At 38.2% G+C, this 25,076-nt stretch overlaps 1 protein-coding gene across 2 annotated transcripts in view; it reads left to right on the forward strand.

Annotated features, from left to right (window-relative positions):
• The window catches only part of COG5 (component of oligomeric golgi complex 5), a 380,460-nt gene that overhangs the window by 26,503 nt on the left and 328,881 nt on the right, over positions 1-25,076 (forward strand). For both annotated transcript variants that reach the window (XM_011948213.1, XM_011948214.1), the window contains exon 6: positions 15,273-15,393. In XM_011948213.1, coding sequence (XP_011803603.1) covers positions 15,273-15,393 — 121 coding nt within the window. The remainder of the gene's footprint in view (positions 1-15,272; positions 15,394-25,076) is intronic.

Below are 25,076 nucleotides of genomic sequence, written 5' to 3' on the forward strand. Positions count from 1 at the left end.
TAATTTTTTTTTTTTTTTTTTTTCCGAGACAGAATCTTGCTCTGTTGTCCAGGCTGGGGTGCAGTGGCACGATCGTGGCTCACTGTACCCTCCGCCTCCTGGGTTCAAGTGATTCTCCTGCCTAAGCCTCCTAAATAGCTGGGATTATAGGCAAGTGCCACCACACCTGGCTGATTTTTGTATTTTAAGTAGAGATGGGGTTTCACCATATTGGCCTGGCTGGTCTTGAGCTCCTGACCTCAGGTGATCCGCCTGCCTCAGCCTCCCAAAGTGCTGGGCTTATAGACGTGAGCCACTGTGCGCAGCCTATAAAATAAATTAACATTTAATTCTTTATTATTTCTAGGTTTATTTTTGTTGATTGACTTTTCTTCTTGTTATGGGTTTTATGTGTTTTGCTTCTTTACATACCTGGTAATTTTTTATTGCATATTAGAAATGTGTATTTTATGTTTAGAGTTCCTAGATTATTTAGAATTTCTTTTAAATAGTGTTGGACTTTTTTCTGGTTCACACTTAAGTTACTTGGAATCAGTTTGATCTTTTTCTTTTTATTTTATTTTTCTTTTTATTTTTTTTGAGACAGGGCCTTGCTCCGTCACTTGGGCTGGAGTATAGTGGGGCAGTCTTGACTCACTGCAACCTCCAACTGCTGGTCTCAAGCAATCCTCCTGCTCCAGCCTCCCGAGTGCCTGGGACTACAGGCACATACTACCATGCCCAGCTAATTTTTTTTTTTTTTAATTTATTGTAAGAGATAGGAATCTCACCATGTTGCCTAGGCTGATCTCAAACTCCTGGCCTCAAGTGATACTCCTACCTGGCTGCCCAAAATGCTGGGATTACAGGTGTAAGCCACCATTGATCTTTTTGAGATTTAGTTTTAAATCTTTGTTAGTACAGGTCCAGAACAGCCTTTAACCTAGGGCTAATTTAGCCCTGTTTACTATTAGGTCTTTCTACTGTGGTTGGTGAGAACATGTGTGAGCTCTGTGAGTTGTTTCAGTGTTTCTTTTCCTGTGCTTCCTCTCACACATGCACAGATTGGTACTCAGAAGACTTGCAGCTATTCTTCTGCTTATCTCCACAACGTCTCTTTTTGCAGCTTCTTTTTCTCCAATTCTCTGCCCACAAACACTAGCTTTTTTAGCTTTCTTGAAGTGTAATCTCTGCTTCCCAACTTCAGAGAGACTGTCATGCTCTGTTTCCCTTACCTTCCCTTCCCTTCCTTTCCCTTCCCTTTGCCGTGGCCTGAAAATTGTCTCCCAGTGGTAATCTGAGACAATTGTTAAGCTCATTTTCTTGTTTCTCTCAAAGATCACAGACCTGCGTTTTCTGTTATGGAATTATTGTCCAATTATTCATTCCTGTTGTCCTAAAATTATTTCGTGTGTTTTGTTCAGTTTTCTAGTTGTTTAAAATGGAAAGGTAAGTCTGACCCTATTCCATCATTGTTAGAAGTCACACTCATTATTAAAAATTGAGTTATAAGTTATGTACCATAAAATAATCACTTTAACATGTACAGTTTAGGAGTTTTTACTATATTCACAAGATTGTGTCTTGTGAATATAATATCTAATTGTACTATAATATTATCTAGTGCCAGAATATTTTCATTACCTTAAAAAGAAACTCTATGCCCATTAGCAGTTATTCCCTCTGTCCATTTCCCTACGCCAAACTCTCAACCACTAATCTGCAGTCTTCCTTTTTGGATTTCCCTCTTCAGGACATTTCATAGAAATGGATCATTCATTATGTAGCATTTGGCTTCTTAATGTAATATTTTCAAGGTTCATCCAGATTGTAGCATGTGTCAGTACAGTAAGTTCTTATTTAATGTCATTGATAGGTTCTTAGAAACTTCAACTTTAATAAAGACATACAGCAGGTCCATGAATAACATGTCATTTTGTTATAACACTGAGGAGGAAAAAAATGGGTCCTATTATATGTTGCTTTGTTGTTGTTGTTTTTTGAGACAGGGTCTTGCTCTGTCATCCAGGCTGGAGTGCAGCCTCTTGAATAGCTGAGACTACAGGCACGCACCACCATGCCCAGCTAATTTTTTTTTTAATTTAAATTTTTTTTAGACAGTGTCTCTCACTGTGTTGCCCAGGCTAGTCTCAAACTTCTGGACTCAAGTGATCCATCTTCTTCAGCCTCCCAAAGTGCTGGGATTACAGGAGTGAGCCACCCTGGTCCATTGTTTTCACTTAAAGTCAAAAGAGCCAGTTGATGATGTTTAATGAGGACTTAGGTACTTCATTCCTTTTTATGGTCAAATAATATATCATTACATGAATATATCACATTTTTGTTCATTCAGTTTGTTTATCCTTTCATCAGTTGATGAATATTTAGGTTGTTTCTACTTTTTAACTATTTTGAATAGACGGCTAAGAACAAACGTCGCATAAATAATACTTATGTGAACTTTTTTTTTTTCAATTCTTGGGTTTAAACCTAGAACATATTATGCTAGGTCATATGCTAACTCTATGTTTTACATTTTGAGGAATGCCAAACTATTTCCAAGGCAACTGTACTGTTTTCCATTATTTCTCTACTTTTTAAAAATATTGCCATCTTATTGAAGTGGCATCATTGTGTTGAGTAAATACCCGAGATTTGTTGTCTTACAGCCACAGAAAACTAGGACGCAGACACACAAATAGTGAGATTCAGAGTGGAAGTTTAATAGGTGAAAGAAAGAGAAGAGCTCTCTCTGCTGCAGAGAGAGGGGTACTGGAGAACTGGGTTGCCACTTTTATGGTGAAATGCAGTGGGTTTTATAGATGAGCTTGAGGAGGCAGTGTCTGATTTACATAGGGCATGAAAGATTAGTTGGACCAGGTGTGCTATTTCCATAAGGTACGAAAAACTAGTTAGGGCTGGGTGTGCCACTTGCATAGCATGTGAAAAAGCTGGCCACCCCACTCTAATCTTTTATTATGCAGATGGGTTCTCTGGCTGGCTGGTGCCATGTTGCCTGCATCTTTACATGTGGTGACAAAGAAAAGCAAAGATGGAGCCTTCATGTTGAACATACTTGGCTTCCAGGTAGCCCTTTTCTATTGACACAGCTACTGGCATTCACCTGTTCAATTTCCAGCTTGCATATCTATGTCTGCAGCTCGATTTTTCAGGCTGCTCTTTGTTAGAAAAGAAATGATTTGGGGGCTGCTTTTCGTTTAAAGGGAAATTCTGCCAAGTACTCTGTTGCCATTATTATCTGCCTAAATAATTTCTGTCTCTTATATCATTATTGGGTATGAAGTAGTAATCTCATTATCATTTTGATTTGCATTTTCCTAATGGCTAATGATATTGAGCATCTTATGTGGTACCTTTTGGCTATTTATCTGTCTTCCCTGGTGACATGTCTATTCAAATCCTTTGCTCTTTTTTTTTTCTTTCTTTATTTTTTTAAGTTTAAGTTCTGGGATACATTTGCAGAACGTGCAGGTTTGTTACATAGGTATACATGTGCCATGGTGGTTTGCTGCACCCATCAACCCATTATCTACATTAGATATTTCTCCTAATACTGTCCCTCCCCCTTGGCCCCACCCCCTGACAGGCCCGGGTGTGTGATGTTGCCCTCCCTGTGTATTCTCATTGTTCAACTCCCACTGATGAGTGAGAATATGTGGTGTTCTGTTTTTGGTTCCTGTGTTAGTTTGCTGAGAATGATGGTTTCCAGCTTCATCCTTGTCCTTGCAATGGGCATGAACTCATTCTTTTTTATGGCTGCATAGTATTCCATGGTGTATATGTGCCACATTTTCTTTATCCAGTCTAACATTGATGGACATCTGGGTTGGTTCCAAGTCTTTGCTATTGTGAACAGTGCTGCAGTAAACATATGTGTGCATGTGTCTTTATAGTAGAATGATTTATAATCCTTTGGGTATAGAATATCTATAATCCTTTGGCTATATACCCAGTAATGGGATTGCTGGTCAAATGGTATTTTTAGTTCTAGATGCTTGAGAAATAGCCACACAATGGCTGAACTAATTTACACTCCCACCAACAGTGTAAAGTCTATAAGGAAGGGGTCCAGTTTCAGTTTTCTGCATACAGCTAGCCAGTTTTCCCAGCACCATTTATTAAATGGGGAATCCTCTCCCCATTGCTTGTTTTTGTCTGGTTTGTTGAAGATCAGATGGTTCTAAATGTGTTGTGTTATTTCTGTTCCATTGGTCTGTATTTCTGTTCCGTTGATCTATATATCTGTTTTGGTATCATTACCATGCTGTTTTTGTTACTGTAGCCTTGTAGTATAGTTTGAAGTCAGGTAGTGTGATGCCTCTAGCTTTGTTCTTTTTGCTTAGGATTGTCTTGGCTATATGGAATCTTTTTTGGTTCCATATGAGATTTAAAGTAGTTTTTTCTAATTCTGTGAAGAGTGTCAGTGGTAGCTTGATGGGAATAGTATTGAATCTATAAATTACTTTGGGCAGTATGGCCATTTTCATGATATTGATTCTTCCTGTCCATGAGCATGGAATGTTTTTCCATTTGTTTGTGTCCTATCTTATTTTCTTGAGTGGTTGGTTTGTAGTTCTCCTTGAAGAGGTCCTTCACATGTCTTGTAAGTTGTATTCCTAGGTATTTTTATTCTCTTTGTAGCAATTGTGAATGGGAGTTTGCTCATGATTTGGCTGTTTTTCTGTTATTGGTGTATAGGAATGCTTGTGATATTTGCACATTGATTTTGTATCCTGAGACTTCACTGAAGTTGCTTATCAGTTTAAGGAGTTTTTGGGCTGAGATAATGGGGTTTTCTATATATACAATCATGTCATCTGCAAACAGAGATAATTTGATTTCCTGTCTTCCTATTTGAATACACTTTATTTCTTTCTCTTGCCTGATTGCCCTGACCGGAACTTCCAATAATATGTTGAATAGGGGTGGTGAGAAAGGGCATCCTTGTCTTCTGCCAGTTTTCAAAGGGAATGCTTCCAGCTTTTGCCTATTCAGTATGCTGTTGGCTATGGGTTTGTCATAAATAGCTCTTATTTTTTTGAGATCTGTTCCATCAGTACCTAGTTTATTGAGTGTTCTTAGCATGAAGGGCTGTTGAATTTTGTCAAAGGCCTTTTCTGCATCTTCTGAGATAATCATGTGGTTTTTGTCATTGGTTCTGTTTATGTGATGGATTATGTTTATTGATTCGCATATGTTGAACCAGTCTTGCATCCCAGGGATGAAGCCGAGTTGATTGTGGTGGATAAGCTTTTTAATGTGCTGCTGGATTTGGTTTGCCATTATTTTATTGAGGATTTTCACATTGATGTTCATCAGGGATATTGGCCTGAAATTTTTTTATTGTGTCTCTGCCAGATTTTGGTATCAGGATGATGCTGACCTCATAAAATGAGTTAGTGAGAAGTCCCTCTTTTTCTGTTGTTTGGAATAATTCTAGAAATAGTTCTAGAAGGAATGGTACCAGCTTCTCTTTGTAACACCTCTGGTAAAATTCGGCTGTTAATCTGTCTGTTCCTGGGCTTTTTCTTTGGTTGGTAGGCTATTAGTGCCTCAATTTCAGAACTTATTGGTCTATTGAAGGATTCAACTTCTTTCTGGTTTAGTCTTGGGAGGGCATATATGTCCAGGAATGTATCCATTTCTTCTAGATTTTCTAGTTTATTTGCACAGAGGTGTTTATAGTATTCTGTGATGGTAGTTTGTATTACTGTGGGATCAGTGATATCCTCTTTATCATTTTTTATTTTGTCTCTTTGGTTCTTCTCTTTTCTTCTGTATTATTCTGGCTAGTGGTCTATTTTGTTAATCTTTCCAAAAAAACAACTCCTGGATTCATTGATTTTTTTTTGAAGGGTTTTTCGTGTCTCTATCTCCTTCAATTCTGCTCTGATCTTAGTTATTTCTTGTCTTCTGCTAGAATTTGAATTTGTTTGCTCTTGCTTCTCTAGTTCTTTTAATTGTGGTGTTAGGGTGTCAATTTTAGATCTTTCTCACTTTCACCTGTGGGCATTTAGTGCTATAAATTTCCCTCTAGACACTGCTTTAGCTGTGTCTCAGAGATTCTGGTATGTCGTGTCTTTGTTCTCATTGGTTTCAAAGAACTCATTTATTTCTGCCTTAATTTCGTTATTTACCCAGTAGTCATTCAGGATCAGGTTGTTCAGTTTCCATATAGTTGTGCGGTTTTGGGTGAATTTCTTAATCCTGAGTTTTGGTTTGGTTGCACTGTGGTCTGAGAGACTGTTTGTTATGATTTACATTCTTTAACATTTGGTGAGGGGTGTTTTACGTCCAATTATGTGGTCAGTTTTAGGATGAGTGCTGTGTGGTACTGTGAAGAATCCGTATTCTGTTGATTTGGAATGGAGAGTTCTGTAGATTTCTATTAGGTCTGCTTGGTCCAGAGCTAAGTTCAAATCTGAATATCCTTGTTAATTTTCTGTCTCCTTGATCTGTCAAATACTGACATTGGGGTGTTAATATCTCCCATTGTTACTGTCTGGGAGTTTAAATCTCTTTGTAGGTCTCTAAGAACTTGGTTATGAATCTGGGTAGTCCTGTATTGGGTGCATATATATTTAGGATAGTTAGCTCTTCTTGTTGCATTGATCCCTTTACCATTATATAATGCTCTTCTTTGTCTTTTTTGATCTTTGTTGATTTCTTTTTTTTTCTTTTTTTTAAATTATACTTTAATTTCTTTGTTACATATGTATACATGTGCCATGTTGGTGTGCTGCACCCATTAACTCGTCATTTACATTAGGTATATCTCCTAATGCTATCCCTCCCCCCTCTCCCCACCCCACAACAGGCCCCGCTGTTTCCTGTTCCCCACCCTGTGTCCTAGTGTTCTCATTGTTCAGTTCCCACCTATGAGTGAGAACATGTGGTGTTTGGTTTTCTGTTCTTGCGATAGTTTGCTGAGAATGATGGTTTCCAGCTGCATCCATGTCCCTACAAAGGACATGAACTCATTGTTGGTTTAAAGTCTGTTTTATCAGAGACTAGGATTGCAACCCCCACTTTTTTTTTTTTGCTTTCCATTTGCTTGGTAAATATTCTTCCATCCCTTTATTTTGAGCCTATGTGTGTCTTTGCATGTGAGATGGGTCTCCTGAATACATCACACGAATGGGTCTTAACTCTTTATCCAATTTGCCAGTGTGTGCCTTTTAATTGGAGCATTTAACCCATTTAGATTTAACATTAATATTGTTATGTGTGAATTTTATCCTGTCATTATGATGCTAGCTTGTTATTTTGCTCATTAGTTGATGCAGATTCTTCATAGTATTCATGGTCTTTACCTTTTGGTTTGTTTTTACAGTGGCTGGTACCAGTTTTTTCTTTCGATATTTAGTGTTTCCTTCAGGAGCTCTTATAAGGCAAGCCTGGTGGTGATAAAATCTCTCAGCATTTGCTTATCTGTAAAGGATTTTATTTCTGCTTCCCTTATGAAGCTTAGTTTGGCTGGATATGAAATTCTGGGCTGAAAATTCTTTTCTTTAAGAATGTTGAATATTGGCTCCTACTCTCTTCTGGCTTGTAGAATTTCTACAGAGAGATCCGCTGTTAGTCTGATGGGTTTCCTTTTGTGGGTAGCCCGACCTTTCTCTCTGGCTGCCCTTAACATTTTTTCATTCATTTCAACCTTGGTGAATCTGATGGTTATGTGTCTTGGGGTTGCTCTTCTTGAGGAGTATCTTAGTGGTGTTCTCTGTATTTCCTGAATTTGAATGTTGGCCTGTCTTGCTAGGGTGGGGAAGTCCTCCTGGATAATATCCTGAAGAGTGTTTTCAACTTGGTTCCATTCTCCCCATCACTTTCAGGTACAGCAATCAAACGTAGGTTTGGTCTTTTCACATAGTCCTATATTTCTTGGAGGCTTTGTTCATTCTTTTTCATTCTTTTTTCTCTGATCTTTTCTTCACACTTTGTTTCATTAAGTTGATCTTTAATCTTTGATATCCTTTATTCCACTTGATCTCTTTGGCTGTTGGTTCTTGTGTATGGTTCACAAAGTTCTCCTGGTGCGTTTTTCAGCCCAATCAGGTCATTTATGTTCTTCTCTAAACTGGTTATTCTAGTTAGCAATTCCGCTAACCTTTTTTTCAAAGTTCTGGCTTCCTTGCATTGGGAAGAAGTCTTGTGCTCCGAAAGAACATGCTCCTTTAGCTTGGAGGAGTTTGTTATTACACACCTTCTGAAGCCTACTTCTGTCAATTTGTCAAACTCATTCTCCATCCAGTTTTGTTCCCTTTCTGTTGAGGTGTTATGATCCTTTGGAGGAGAAGAGACATTCTGGTTTTTGGAATTTTCAGCCTTTTTGCGCTGTTTTTTTCTCATCTTCGTGGATTTATCTACCTTTGGTCTTTGCTGTTGGTGACCTTTGGATGGAGTTTTTGCATGGTTGTTCTTTTTGTTGATGTTGATGCTATTGCTTTCTGTTTGTTGGTTTTTCTTCTAACAGGTACCGCTGCTGCAGGTCTGCTAGAGTTTGCTGCAGGTCCCTCCTGACCCTGTTTCCTTGGGTGTCACCAGTGGAGGCTGCAGAACAGCAAAGACTGACTAGAAAAAAATCACTGTGAGACTAGTGTTAAGCATGAGAACCAGGGTTAAATGAAGGTTATAAAGAATAGTATGTAATGGCTATATGTTTTGGCGAGGAAATATAATTCATCTGTAAAAAACAGTGGGAAGAGCATATGCAAAAAATTTTAAAAACTATTTTCTGCCATCATACTTTTGACTGTAGTGTTGGTTTTGTTGATCAGGTATTTTTCTGTGTATTGTGCAGCAAAGCAAATGAAGAATTATACATTATTTTAATTTTGTTATCTCCTGTGTCCTTGAGAGCTAGGAATCTCAATGTGTAAGAAATTGTATACTGTTTATAGATTCATATAGATGTAAGAAGGCTAAATCTTCTACTTCTGATTTTTAATTAGAAGTATCAGTATGAATTTGAGATACTTTAATGTTATTTAAAAATAGTATATACCTTATATTTGTGTGTGTATATATATTTGTACATATGTATATGTATATTAATCTGAGAATGTTTTGTGTGTATTGTGGAATAAATCAAATGAATATTTATGTGATATTTTAATGCTGACATTTCTTAGCTATGTCTATGGAAAAGTCTTAGAAATGAACAAACCTAGTTCCATGAATGTGGTCTTGAAATGCTGTTTTTTGACTGGGGGCAGTGGCTCATTCCTATAATCCCAGCACTTTGGGAGGCCAAAGCAGGTGGATCACCTGACATCAGGAGTTTGAGATCAGCTGGGCCAACATGTGAAACACCATGTCTACTAAAAATACAAAAATTAGCCAGACATGTGGCAGACTCCTGTAATCGCATGTACTCAGGAGGCTGAGGCAGGAGAATCGCTTGAACCCTGGAGGGGGAGGTTACAATAAGCCAAGGTTGCGCCATTGTACTCTAGCTTGGGCGACAAGAGCAAAACTCTATCTCAAAAAAAAAAAAAAAAAAAAAAAAGAGTAATGCTGTTTTTTACTAGAAGAAACCAGGGCTTCTTTGAGAAATTTTTGATTCCAGGTCTGGGACATGAAATGTGTAAAATGATCTTGGAACATTTTTATACCAGGTATCAAGGAGGCTATCAGCGACTGCTAGGTTCATGACAAAAGAACTCAGGAACTGACTTAAGAGGCTTTGGGTGACCAGCTATTTTAGTTTTACTACTGAAAGTCCTAAAACTTGGGAAAATTCTCAGTCTCAGGCAAAGTGGTACAGTTAATCACTCTCAGAGGCTTCTGCTGGCCAAAATGGAACACTTTGAGCATCAATAAGGGTAAGAGCCATGATGGATTGGGCGACATTCCTTCTTATGTTTAAATCCATTTCATAATGATATCAAAAAAAAAGCAAAACCCCAGAACACCCCCCCACCACCGACTAATTTTTCATTATTGGTGAATATTAGGGAATTATTCCTTCATTTTGAAAACTAATAAGGGAAAGATTAAGTATTTATTTTTAGTTTTCTTTATGAACAATACTCCTACATAAACAAATAGTCAATAAGGTAAAGTTTATTTTTATAGAGAAATTTCATATGCTTGTAAATAAAGACAAAACGACAGAATTGGATTATTACTATTTTGCAGTCACTTATGTTTCAATGGATTTTGACGTTGAGTATCAGTGGCTGCTACTAAACACAAAAAGAGAGAAAATCATACATCTCTTAAAATATACCACCCTCTAATGTTTAATCTTGCCAAAAATACTAAATTTGAATCTGATGAAGCTGCCCACATCCAACTACTAATTTACAGGTAATATAGAAGATAGAGGAACTTGTTAAACTGCATCAAGGGAATACAGTCAACAAAACCCAGTCTGTGGGAAACTTTAGGATAGGTGATCCAATATAGTCAACAAATTGCAATGGAGAAAAGAGATGTTGAAAGAACCAACAGATTAAAAACAGGAAAAATTAAACCATAGCACTTAGGTATTTATACTTCAGTAATACAAAAATAAATAAAAGTAAGGAAGTGATTAATGTAAAAGAGTAGTGATTTCTGTTGGTTGGCATGAGGGTAATGGCATTGGGAGGGAGTGCATGAAGCCTTCTGTGGTCCTGATCTGTGTGTTGCTTCTAAGTTCATTTAGCTGTGTATCTCTGAGTTTGGTTTTCCATGTTTGTGTTATATTTAATAGTAAAAGTCAAATAAAAAAACAACGAGGGAAAGGAATTGATTGGAGGGGAGGTAGCTATATTGGGAAATGGTGAGAATTGGTGCCTTATAGATCAATTTTTAATAGCTTAGGCTTATTAACTAAGAATTTTATTAAATGCTATTCTCAGAAGATTCAACATAATCTGTAAGTGGAGAGCCATTAAAGTTTACTAAAAAGGGGGTTGGAGTGCTGAAAACTGTGTTTTTTTTTTTTTTGAGACGGAATTTCGCTCTTTGTTGCCCAGGCTGGAGTGCAATATCATGATCTCAGCTTATTGCAACCTCCGCCTCCCGGGTTTAGCATTTCTTCTGCCTCAGCCTCCCAAATAGTTGGGATTATAGGCATATGCCACCACACTCGGCTAATTTTGTATTTTTAGTAGAAGCGGGGTTTCTTCATGTTGGTCAGGCTGGTCTCGAACTCCCAACCTCAGGTAATCTGCCCTCCTTGGCCTCCCAAAGTGATGGGATTGTAGGTGTGAGCCACTGTACCCAGCCCAAAAACTGCGTTTTTAAGAAGATAAATCTGGCTGGGTGGATTTCAGTGAGAGACTTGAAAGCTAGCCAAGAAACCACTATGTTAAGGTAATGGTGATAAAGATTTGGATTAGGGTGGTGCTTGTAGGAATAGAGGTAAAATAACAACTCTTGTTTTATGCAGTAGGATAGTTGGTAAGACTTGGTGACAGATTAAGTATGGTTGCTAAAAATAAAAACAGTAGAAATAAAGAGTGCATGTTTTGAGAGCATACCACTTTGTTGGGTGGGATTAGGGAATTCTGGATGACAATCATAGAGTAAGAGCTTAATTTCTTCTTATGATGTATTTAAAATCTTAGAGGAATGGTTGCTAGGGATTCAACGTTCCAAACTGTTTATCTAAAAATGTCAGTTCTAACAGGGAAGACACTGATAATGTTTCCAGTGCAAGATATCCAACTTACTGGTGTCGAATCTGTATGGGTCTGCAGCAACCTCAATTTTTGCCGCCTCAGAAGAAAGAATTCCACTGAGGGACATCAGGCAGAAAAAGAGACCAAGGCACATTTCAGAGCAGGAGTGGAAGTTTATTTAAAAAGGCTTTAGAACAGGAAAGAAAGAAAGGAAAGTATACTTGAAAGAGTCCCAAGAGGGCACTGAGGTCAAGTGTAGTGTTTAACCTTGATGCCAGAACTTAAGAGCCTGGCTCCTTTCCCATGATTCTTCCCTTAGGATGGGCTGCCTGCATGTCCAGTGCCCTCCGTACCCTTAAGAGGTGAGCACACGCAGTGTGTTTAGAAATTTGTATGCATGCCCACCTGAGGCTTTGTTCCTTTTTCAGGTGGAGTACCCCCGGAAGGTCAGACTCACCATTTTGTGTCTTAAAGCATATGCCCTGGAAGTTGCTTCTCCCTGGCCTTTGCATTCAGTTAACACTTCAATGCACCAGGTGTGGACCATCAGGAAATGTCTTCTCCCTGGCACTGGCTGCCAATTTATCAGTTTTAGAGAGGCAATGTGATAGCTTCCAAACCATCAACCGACATTCCTAGTGGGTGGGGCAATAGCCTTCTCCTGCCCCACTCTGGATTGTCTAACTACCTGCAACAATAACAGTAATTGTTTTTGTTAAGTACACAGTTGGGACAGAGATACGAGGGTGACTTTTCAGTGTTATTTCCTTTTATTTCTTGAATTTTGAATCATGTGCTTGTATTATCTGTTCAGAAAATGAATAATATTTAATTAAAAGATAGAGATGCCCCAATTGTCAATCTCCATGGGAAAAATTCTCCTTTTTTTTTTAAAATTTAAATATTTCAGACTAGTTTGTCTGAAAAGCAGTCAGGTAAACATGTTTAATACTTGGTTGACTTTGACTTACATGTGTTTGTAAATATATGTTTGCTTTATGTTTGAGTATGGTATATGCATACATATGGTGTATTGCTTGTGAATACATGGGTGTGGCTGTGTGTGGCTCTGGTGTACGTATTTGTTGTGGGAAGTCAGGGACCCTGAACGGAGAGACTGGCTGAAACCACGGCAGAAGAACATAAATTGTGAAGATTTTGTGGACATTTGTTAGTTCCCGAAATTAATACTTTTATAATTTCTTACGCCTGTCTTTACTGCAGTCTCTGAACATAAATTGTGAAGATTTCATGGACACTTACCACTTCCCTAGTCAATACCCTTGTGATTTCCTATGCCTGTTTTTACTTTAATCTCTTAATCCTGTAATCTTCGTAAGCTGAGGAGGATGTACGTCGCCTCAGGACCCCTTGATGATTGCATTAACTGCACAAGTTGTGTGTAGAGCATGTGTGCTTGAACAATATGAAATCTGGGCACCTTGAAAAAAGAACAGGATAACAGCAATGTTCAGGGAACAAGGGAGATAAGACTTTAAACTCTGACTGCTGGTGAGCAGGATAGAACAGAGCCATATTTCTCTTCTTTCAAAAGCAAATAGGAGAAATATCACTGAATTCTTTTTCTCAGCAAGGAATATCCCTGAGAAAGAGAATGCGCTCTGAGGATAGGTCTATAAACTGCCCCCTTGGAGGTGGCCATCTTTTATGGTCGAAGCCAAAGGGATGAAATAAGACCCGGTCTCCTGTAGCGCTCCCAGGCTTATTAGGACAAGGAAATTCCTGCCTAATAAATTTTGATCAGACAGGTTGTCTGCTCTCAAAATGTCTCCTGATAAGATGTTATAAATGACAATGTGTGCCCGAAACTTCATTAGCAATTTTAATTTCGCCCCATCCTGTGGTCCTGTGATCTCGCCCTGCCTCCACTTGCTTTGTGATATTCTATTACCTTGTGAAGCATGTGATCTCTGTGACCCACACCCTATTCGTGCACTCCCTCCCCTTTTGAAAATCGCTAGTAAAAACTTGCTGGTTTTATGGCTCAGGGAGCAGCACGGAACCTGCCAACATGTGATGTCTCCCCCGGACACCCAGCTTTAAGATTTCTCTATTTTGTGCTCTTTCCATTTATTTCTCAAACCAGCCGAGACAGTTAGGGAAATAGAAAAGAACCCATGTTAACTACTGGGGGTGAGTTCCCCCAATATGTATTTATTTCACCCATAAAAGAATGTTTATACTTGGAGGCTCTGGGACCCTGGCTTCTCAGAGCTTTTCATTCTTATTGCCACCATGTATTATTTTTCTCCTTAAACAGGGGAGATGTCCTTGCTTCTCAGTTAACCTCGGGGCCATTCAAAAATGGTTGTGATGCAGCAGTATGGAATGTCTCTCTTTCCTTTGTAATCACTACTGAGGCTGAAGATCACTACATGTTGGTTATTCAGTATGTCACCCTCTACTGCACTCTCCCTCGTGCAACTGCTGTGAATCCAGCTTCTGTAATAAAGTGTCCTAAAATACATGAACCTTTATTTCTTATCTCAGCCTTTTGATAGGTAAAGACCCAGTATTAGATCTGGAAAAAGGAATAGGAAGTGTGTGAAATAGTTTTGTTTTGTTGTTTACGTACTCTCTCTTTTATAATTTATTAGAGATTAAAAACCATCATGCACGGTGGCTCACACCTGTAATCCTAGTACTTTGGGAGTCTGAGGCAGGAGGTTCACCTGAGTCCCGTAGTTTGAGAGCAGCCTGGGAAACATGGCAAAACCTCATCTCCACAAAAAATACAATTAGCCAGGCATGGTGGCACGCGCCTGTAGTCCCAGGGAGGCTGAGGCAGAAGGATCGCTTTAGCCCAGGAGGTAGAGGTTGCAGTGAGGTGTGATCATGCCACTGCACTCCAGTTGGGGCAACAGAGTGTGACTCTGTTCTCAAAAAAAAAAAAAAAAAAAGAAAAAGAAAATCATGAAATTAAGAGAAGTTTTAAGACTACTCTACTGCAGGATATAGGAAAGAGAAGCTGGGATTGGAAATATCAGGAGGCAGTAGTAGGAAGCTGAGCAGCCTAGCTTAGTGATTGTCAATTTTGACTGCACATTGGTACCACCTGGGAATATTAAAAACATAAAAACATAACTCATGCTTGGTTCTCACCCATAGAGATGCTGATTTAATTGGTCAAGGCTGTGGCCTGGGCATTGGAACATTTTCAGTCTACCCACTTGAATTAGTAGTCAAGACTGATAACCACTGGCCTAGAGAAGAAAACTGGTTTAGGACTGAAAGAATCCTTGACTCTCACGGTGCCTCAATTCCAAGTTCTCTCCACTTGGGATGAATTGGAGTTTATTGTAAAATGTAAATATAGCACTTTTGTGTGTTCCCTAGGACATTTGATACTTTTTAAGACTTGTGATTATTTAGGTTTGTGGTTGGTGGGAAACAAAAAATGCATGAGTGAATCTTTAGCATCTGGAAAGAATGGGTAGATTCACATATTAAGCACAGTGTGAGCCACTGTGCTTTTTTTTTTTTAATGTAATTTAAGTCCTAGGATACATGTGCAGGTTTGTTACATAGGTAAACATATGCCATGGTGGTTTGCTGCACCTATGCTTGTTATTACTATTTATTAATAGTAATAAAACTTCATGGATCAACTAACTTAACATTGTGATGTTTGCACAGGTTGCCTGTGATTTGCTTCGGAGAATTATTCGTATCTTGAATCTCAGTAAGAGACTCCAAGGACAACTGCAAGGGGGAAGTAGAGAGATAACAAAAGCTGCTCAGAGTCTCAATGAACTTGGTAAGTTTTTTTTTTTTTTTATTAAAAAGTAGAGATTTAAATATTTTTAAGTCACTTGATTGACTTTTGTTATCACCATTAGCAAGTACTATTAAACAAATTTTTAAATAATTGGCTGTATACAATATTAACACTTCTCAGAATGAGTGAGTACAATTAGTTGATTTCACTGAAATGCTATTTATTTTAATTGTATAGTAAAATTGGCCTTTTTCATATACAGGTCTGTGAATTTTAACACATACATAGATTCATGTAAGCACCATTACAGTCATGATACAGAACAATTCCATCACTCCCCCAGATTCCCTCCTTATTCCTTCAAGATGATGCCCACCCGCTTCCGCTAATCCTGGCAACCACTGATCTTTTCTCCATCATTGTAGTTTTGTCTTTTTGAGAATGACACATAAATGGAATTACAAAGTAGGTGACCTTTTGAGGCTGTCTTCTTGTACTCAAAATAATACCTTTGAGATTTATTCAAGTTTTGGAGTGTACTAATAGTTTGTTATTTTGTGTTTGATTGAGTACCATTGCATGGGAGCCTGCAGTTTGTTTGTTGATTCACTGATTGAAGGACATTTGTGTTGTTTCCAGTTTTTGGTGATTATGAATAAGTGTACAGGTCTTTATGTGAAGTTTTCTTTTCTCTAGGAAATATTCTAGAGAAATGCTGCTTTTAAGATGACAACTCCCATGCTGATACTATGCCTAGAAGATTTTAAAAATTTATTTCTTTGTTCATTCTTTTCTCAGACATTTATTGTAGGACCTTGACAGTCAAGGGTTTAATGTTCATGGTTTTGACTATTAACCAGCTGCAAAGTCTATGATGCAGCAATTCATAATTTTTCAGGCAAAATTTGAATAGCTAGTGAGTGCACATAGAACTGCCCAACTCTGTGTTTTAATGAGGCTTGGTAGTTTTCCTCTTTTCACTGGGTACCCACTAATTTTTCTGAAGTGGATATATGTAGTGGTATTTGTACTTTATAGGCTCAGAAGTCTTTAACTGTATCCATTTCAGGTATCAAGAGTCTGCTTACTCTTGGTACTGTGCTTTGAAAGCAGTTATGCCAAAATAGTATCAGAGAAATGTGCATTATATGTTCTTTCTGAATTTTCCTGTCTTTGATTTTTTGATTATATAGTCATGCTATGGTGTAATGCTTATTCCATATTTTTTATTAATCAAGGAAATCTATCCTTCACAAATAATGCTTCAACAGCATTACGATTTTATACTGCTGAAATACAGGTTTTGCTTAGGAAAATCATTGGGAATATCTCTAACTTGTGACTTAGTAGGCTTGGAAAATGTCATATGAAAAGTTAAACTTTTTTTTTTTTTGAGACGGAGTCTTGCTCTGTCACCCAGGCTGAAGTGCAGTGGCTGGATCTTAGCTCACTGCAAGCTCCGCTTCCCGGGTTTACGCCATTCTCCCGCCTCAGCCTTCCTAGTAGCTGGGACTACAGGCGCCCGCCTCCTTGCCCAGCTAGATTTTTGTATTTTTTTAGTAGAAATGGGGTTTCACCGTGTTAGCCAGGATGGTCTTGATCTCCTGACCTCATGATCCGCCCGTCTCGGCCTCCCAAAGTGCTGGGATTACAGGCTTGAGCCACTGTGCCCGGCTGAAGAGTTAAACTTTTAAGCTGGGTATGGTGGCTGGTACCTGGAGGCACAGTTAATTGGGAGGTAGAGGCAGGCAGAATTGCTTGAGGCCAGGAGTTTGAGACTAGCCTAGGTGAACAGAACTGATCTCCTCTTGGTCTAAAAAATAAAAATTGAGAAGTAAAGAAAATTAAAATAAAAGTTGAGCATTGTAGCATGTGCCTGCAGTCTCAGCTACTTGGGAAACGGAGATGGGCGGATCACTCGAGCCCACAAGTTAGAGGTTGCAGTGAGCTATTATTGCACCACTGCTCTCCAGCCTGGGTGACAGAGCAAGATCTTGCCTCTTAAAAAAAAAAAGTTAACTTTAAACAGTGAGTAATGCTTGTGTGTTGTTTTCACAGTATTATCTAAACATAGAAGGGTAAAAATCCAAGTATCAGCCACTGTTTTGCTCTATCACATTTAATATCTGTGCACCAACAATAGTTGGTAGGATTATGAAATCATTAAACATAGATGCATATTATTCCAAGGCTTATTATGGATGTTTGTCATCACTGACACTCCTTCAATATTAAAAAAGTGCTAAATTTTGATTGGATTATGATTATAATTTCTTTTAGAATTGACAGATTCTGTAATACAAATGGTGATGTCTTTGAAAAAAACAAAACAAAACAGGCATAGCTGGGCACAGTGGCTCACGCCTGTAATATCATCACTTTGGGAGGCTGAGGTGGGCGGATCATGAGATCAAGAGATCAAGACCATCCTGGCCAACATGGTGAAACCCTGTCTCTACTAAAAATACAAATATTAGAGGGGCGTGGTGGTGCGTGCCTGTAATTCCAGCTACTCAGGAGGCTGAGGTAGGGGAATCACTTGAACTCGGGAGGCAGAGGTTGCAGTGAGCCAAGACCGTGCCACTGCACTCCAACCTGGTAACAGAGCCAGACTCTGTCAAAAAAACAAAAACAAACAAACAAGCAAACAAAACACAAAAAAGGCACAAGTGTTGATCATAATGTTCTGAGTATTCTCAGAACCTTATGGCACAGGGTAAAACCATTATCCTTCCAATGTGCTGTTGGCTTTACCTCAAGTTTTTATAAAGATTGTTAAAAAGTTTTTGAGAAAATATAGTTCATGGTGGAATGATCACAAAGTGGATTGTATTAATCTAATTTTTAAAAGCTTTGCAGATGATGTGTGATTTAATATTTGCAAAGACATCATGCCTTTTTTATTCACCACTGTAGTTCAGTCTTGACCAGTCCTGGCATTTATAACTAATAAGGAGAAGCCAAGGAAAAATAAGTTGCTACATTTGGAATTAATATTTGAATAAAAGTAATACTTTTGCGGTCACTATTACAATTATACACGTACACTAAATGACACTTCTGTGATTGGAACATCTCTAAAATTGTCAGTGTCTTTATCAATATGGTTCTGTTTTTCATTAGAAAGAGTGAAATGATGAAGAGTAAAAATGTTTATACCATAGACCCTTGAAATTAACTTAAAAGCAGTCTTTCAAACTTGAAAGGTTTTGAGGCTTGATTTGGGACACCCAGATGAAACACATTGTCATCTGGAAATTAAGTATATTCTATGAGACTGGGGTGTGGAGTGACTACTAGTGGATGCAGATTTGTTTTTAGGGTGATGAAGATGTTCTGGAATTAGATAATGGTGACTTTTGTGCCACCTTGTCAGTATACTAAAAACCACTACATTGTACACTTTGAAAGGGAGAGTTATGTAAATTTGAAATTCTTCAGTGTTGTTGTGTGTATTAATACCTTTGCCTTTTTATTATGGACTAGTATTCCATTGGTATATCACAGTTGGTTTATCCATTTACATGCTGATGGAGAGTTGGGTTGTCTCTAATATTTTAGTATTATAAATTAAGCTGCTATGAACATTCATGTACAAGTCTTTGTATGAACATATCCTTTCATTTCTCTTGGGTAAATACTTAGGATTGGAATATCTAGATCATATGGTAGGTGTATGTTTAGCTTATTTTAAGAAATTGCCAAGGTTGTTTTTCAGAGTAGTTGTAATGTTTACATTCTTTTTTTTGAGATGAAGTTTCGCTGTTGTTGCCCAGGCTGGAGCACAATGGCGCAATCTCAGCTCACTGCAACCTCTGCCTCCTGGGTTCAGGTGATTCTCCTACCTCAGCCTCCCAGGTAGCTGGAATTACAGGCACCCATCACCATACCCGGCTAATTTTTGTATGTTTAGTAGAGACAGGGTTTCACCATGTTGACCAGGCTGGTCTTGAACTTCTGACCTCAGGTGAATCACCCTCCTCTGAGTCCCAAAGTGCTGGGATTACAGGCGTGAACCACCACGCCCAGCCAATGTTTAGATTCTTACCAGTAGTATTTGAAAGTTCTACTTCCCCCTACAACCTTGCCAACACATGTTACACTCAGTCTTCTTAATTTTAGTCATTCTAATAGCTATGTCATGATATCTTGTTTTGAGTTTTCAAAAAAAGCTATAACTAATAAAAGAGCTGAGTAAGATTTCAATATACTAGATAAATATACAAAAAATTAATTGTGTTTGTATATACCTGTTAGCAACAAGCAATTGGAAATTGAAATTCAAAAATACCACTTATAACAGCATAAAAATATGGCAGACTTAGGGATAAGTCTAACAAAAGGTGTGCAAAACCTGTACACTGAAAACTACAAAATATTGTTGAGAACAAAGAAGACGTCAATCAATCAGTCAATGTTAGTTCCAATGTTCATCAGTTGGAAGACTTAATATTGTTTATTAAGATGTATATTCTTTCCAACTTGATCTATGAATTCAACAGAATTTCAGTTTAAATTCCAGGAGGTGTTTAGAAATTGACAAGCTGATTTTAAAATTCATATGGAAATTCAGAGGATCTAGAATAGCTAGAATAACTTTCAAGAGAAAACAGAGTTGGAAGAATAACCCTACCTGATTTGAAGACTTAGTACAAAGACTCTTTAAAGTAATCAAAGCGTAAAGATTAGTGGAACAGAGATCCCAGAAATAGACCCACATATATATATGAACAACTGATTTTTGACCCATTTAGTGGAGAAAAAAACAGTCTTTTCAACAGATGGTGCAGGAACAATTGGATCTCAATATGCAAAACACTGAACTTGTTTCCATACTTCACTTCATATAAAAATATTAACTCAGAATGAATTCATGTCCTAATGTAAAGTATAAAACTACAGAACTTAAAGTAGGCAACTCAGAAGATTTTTTTATTTTCATTTTTATTTTTTTCTTTTCTTCTTTTTTAAAATTTTTAATTTTACTTTAAGTTCCGGGATACATGTCCAGAACATACAGGTTTGTTACATAGTTCATGCACCATGGTGGTTTGCTGCACCTATCAACCTGTCATCTAGGTGTTTTTTTTTTTTTTTTTTATTGAGACAGAGTTTCGCTCTTGTTGCACAGGCTGGAGTGCAGTGGCATGATCTCCGCTCACCGCAACCTCCGCCTCGTGGGTTCAAGTGACTCTCTTGCCTCAGCCTCCCGAGTAGCCGGGATTACAGGCATGCGCTGATGTGCATGGCTAATTTTGTATTTTTAGTAGAGACAGGGCTTCTCCATGTTGGTCAGACTGGTCTTGAACTCCTGACCTCAGATGATCTGCTCGCCTTGGCCTCCCAAAGTGCTGGGATTACAGGTGTGAGCCACTGCTCCTGGCCTAGGTTTTAAGCCTCACATGCATTAGGTATTTGTCCTAATGCTGTCTCTCCCCTGCCCCCTGCCCCCTGCCAGTCCCTGATGTGTGTTGTTCCCCTCCCTGTGTCCAAGTGTTCTCATTGTTCAACTCCCATTTATGAGTGAGAACATGCGGTGTTTGGTTTTCTATTCCTGTGCTAGTTTGCTGAGGATGATGGCTTCCAACTTCATCCATGTCCCTGAAAATGACATGATCTTTTTCTTTTTTATGTCTGTATAGTATGTGTATCACATTTTCTTAATGCAGTCTATCATTGATGGACGTTTGGGTTGGTTTCATGTCTTTGCTATTGTAAATAGTGCTGCAATAAACATACATGTGCGTGTATCTTTACAGTGGAATGATTTATTTTCCTTTGGGTATATCCCCAGTAATGGGATTGCTGGGTCAAATGGTATTTCTGGTTCTAGATACCTGAGGAATCGCCACACTCTCTTCCACAACTGTTGAACTAATTTACATTCCCACCAACAGTGTAAAGCATTCCTATTTCTCCACAGCCTTGCCAGCATCTGTTGTTTCTTGACTTTTTAATAATTGCCATTCTGATTGGCATGAGATGGTATCTCATTATGGTTTTGATTTGCATTTTTCTAATGATCAGTGATGTTGAGCTTTTTAAAATGTTTGTTGACTGCTTAAATACCATCTTTTGAGAAGTGTGTATTCATATTCTTTGCCCACTTTGTGATTGTTTGTTTGTTTGTTTCCTTGTAAATTTGTGTAACTTCCTTGTAGATGCTGGATATTAGACCTTTGTCAGATGGGTAGATTGCAACTGAACAGGTTGCCTGTTCAGTCTGATGATAGTTTCTTTTGCTGTGTAGAAGTTCTTTAGTTTAGATACCATTTATCAATTTTTGTTTTTGTTGCAATTGCTTTTGGCGTTTTCATCATGAAATCTTTGCCCATGCCCATGCCCTGAATGGTATTGCCTAGGTTTTCTTCTAGGGTTTTTATAGGTTTGGGTTTTACATTTAAGTGTTTCATCTATCTTGAGTTAATTTTTGTATAAGATATAGGGAAGGGGTCCAGTTTCAGTTTTCTGCACACGGCTAGCCAGTTTTCCCAGCACCATTTATTAAATAGGGAATCCTTTCCCCATTGCTTGTTTTTGTCTGATTTGTTGAACTTCCGCTGGTTGTACATGTGTAGTGTTATTTCTGAGGTCTCTGTTCAGTTTCATTGGTTACGTATCCATGCTGTTTTGGTTACTTTAGCCTTGTAGTATAGTTTGAAGTCAGATCGCATGATGCCTCCAGTTTTGTTCCTTTTGGTTAGGATTGTCTTGGCTCTGTGGGCTCTTTTTTGGTTCCATATGAAATTTAAAGTAGTTTTTTCTAACTCTGCGAAGAATGTCAATGGTAGTTTGATAGGAATAGCATTAAATCTATAAATTACTTTGGGTAATGTGGCCATTTTCACAATAATGATTCTTCCCATTCATGAGCATGGAATGTTTTCTCATTAGTTTGTGTCTTCTCTTATTTCCTTGAGCCGTGGTTTATAGTTCTCCTTGAAGAGGTCCTTCACTGCCCTTATTAGCTGTATTTCTAGATATTTTATTCTCTTTGTAGTATTGGTGAGTGGGAGTTCTTTCATGATTGGGTTCTCTGCTTGTCTATTGTTGGTGTATAAGAATACTTGTGATTTTTGCATGTTGATTTTTTATCCTGAGACTTCACTGAAGTTGCTTATCAGTTTAAGGAGTTTTTGGGCTGAGGCGATGGGGTTTTCTAAATATACAGTCATGTCATCTGCAGACAGACAATTTGACTTCCTCTCTTCCTATTCGAATACTTTTATTTCTTTATCTTGCCTGATTGCCCTGACCAGAACTTCCAATACTATGTTGAATAGGAGAGGTGACAGAGGACATCCTTGTCTTGTACCGGTTTTCACAGGGAATGCTTCCAGCTTTTGCCCATTCAGTATGATATTGGCTATGGGTTTGTCACAAATAGCTCTTATTATTTTGAGATATGTTCCATCAGTACCTACTTTATTGAGAGTTTTTAACATGAAGCTTTGTTGAATTTTCTCAGAGCCCTTTTCGGCATCTGTTGAGGTAATCTTGTGTTTTTTGTCATTGGTTCTGTTTATGTGATGAATTACGTTTATTGATTTGCATATGTTGAACCAGCCTTACATCCCAGGGATGAAGCTGAGTTGATCGTGGCGGATAAGCTTTTTAATGTGCTGCTGGATTCGGTTTGTCAGTATTTTATTGAGGATTTTCACATCGATGTCCATCAGGGATATTGGCCTGAAGTTTTCTTTTTTTGTTGTGTCTCTGCCAGGTTTTGGTTATCAGGATGATGCTAGCCTCGTAAAAGAGTTAGAGAGGAGTCCCTCCTTTTTAGTTGTTTGGAATAGCTTCAGAAGGAGTGGTACCAGCTCCTGTTTGTACCTCTGGTAGAATTTGGCGTGAATCTGTCTGGTCCTGGGCTTTTTTGGTTGATAGGCTATTAATTAGTGCCTCAATTTCAGGATTTTTTATTGGTCTATTCAGAGATTTCACTTCTTCCTGGCTTAGTCTCGGGAGTGTTTATGTGTCCAAGTATTTTTCCATTTCTTCTAGATTTTCTAGTTTATTTGTATAGAGGTGTTTATAGTATTCTCTTGATGGTAGTTTGTATTTCTTTGGGGTCAGTGGTGATATCCCCTTTATCATTTTTTTATTGTGTCTACTTGATTCTTCTCTCTTTTCTTTATTAGTCTAGCTAATGCTCTATCTATTTTGTTAATTTTTTCAAAAAACCAGCTGTTGGATTCATGAATTTTTTGAAGGACTTTTCATGTCTCTGTCTCCTTCAGTTCTGCTCTGATCTTAGTCATTTCTTGTCTTCTGCTAGCTTTTGGGTTTGTTTGCTCTTGCTTCTCTAGTTCTTTTAATTGTGATGTTAAGGTGTCGATTTTAGATCTTTCTTGCTTTCTCCTGTGGGCATTTAGTGCTATAAATTTCCCTCTAAACACTGCTTTAGCTATGTCCCAGTGATTCTGGTATGTTGTCTCTTTGTTCTAGTTGGTTTCAAAGAACTTCTTGATTTCTTCCTTTAATTTTGTTATTTACCCAGGAGTCATTTAGGAGCAGGTTGTTCAATTTCCATGTAACCGTTTGGTTTTGAGTGAGTTTCTTAATCCCGAGTTCTACTTTGATTGCATTGTGGACTGTTTGTTATGATTTCCATTCGTTTGCATTTGCTGAGGAATGTTTACTTATGTGGTTGATTTTAGAATAACTGCTGTGTGGCACTGAGAAGAAGGTATATTCTGTTGATTTGGATTGGAGAGTTCTGTAGATGTCTGTTAGGTCCACTTGACCCAGAGTGAGTTCAAGTCCTGAATATCCTCATTAATTTTCTGTCCCGTTGATCTGTCTAATGTTGACAGTGGGTTGTTAAAGTCTCCCACTATTACTATGTGGGAGTCTGAGTCTCTTTGTAGGTCTCTAAGAACTTGTTTTATGAATCTTGGTGCTCCTCTATTGGGTGCATATATATTTAGGATAGTTAGCTTTTCTTGTTGTATTGATCTGTTTACCATCATATAATGCCCTTCTTTGTCTTTTTTGATCTTTGTTGGTTTAAAGTCTCTTTTATCAGAGACTAGGATTGTAACCCCTGCCTTTTTTTGTTTCCCATTTGCTTGGTAAATTTTCATCTATCCCTTTATTTTCAGCCTATGTGTATCTTTGCACATGAGATGGTTCTCCTAAATATGGCTCATTGATGGGTCTTGACTCTTTATTCAATTTGCCAGTCTGTACCTTTTTAATTGGGGCATTTAGCCTATTTACGTTTAAGGTTAAAATTGTTACGTGTGAATTTGATCCTGTCATCATGATGCTAACTCGTTATTTTGCACACTGGTTGATGCAGTTTCTTCATAGTGTCATTGGTGTTTTCATTTTGGCTTGTTTTTGCAATGGCTGGTACTGGTTTTTCCTTTCCATATTTAGTGCTTACTTTGGGAGCTCTTGCAAGGCAGGCCTGGTAGTGATGACATCCCTTAGCATTTGCTTGTCTAGAAGGGATTTCCTTTCTTTTTTCTGCTTCGCTTATGAAGCTTAGTTTGGCTGGATATGAAATTCTGGGTTGAAAATTCTTTTCTTTAAGAATACTGAGGCTGGGCATGGTGGCTCATGCCTGTAATCTCAGCACTTTGGGAGGCCAAGGCGGGCGGATCTTGAGGTCAGGAGTTCGAGACCAGCCTGACCGACATAGTGAAACCCCTTCTCTACTAAAAATAGAAAAATTAGCTGGGCGTGGGGGTGTGTGCCTGTAATCCCAGCTACTC

This window comes from Colobus angolensis, unplaced genomic scaffold (assembly GCF_000951035.1).
Source record: "Colobus angolensis palliatus isolate OR3802 unplaced genomic scaffold, Cang.pa_1.0 Scaffold275, whole genome shotgun sequence".
Lineage (NCBI taxonomy): Eukaryota > Metazoa > Chordata > Mammalia > Primates > Cercopithecidae > Colobus > Colobus angolensis.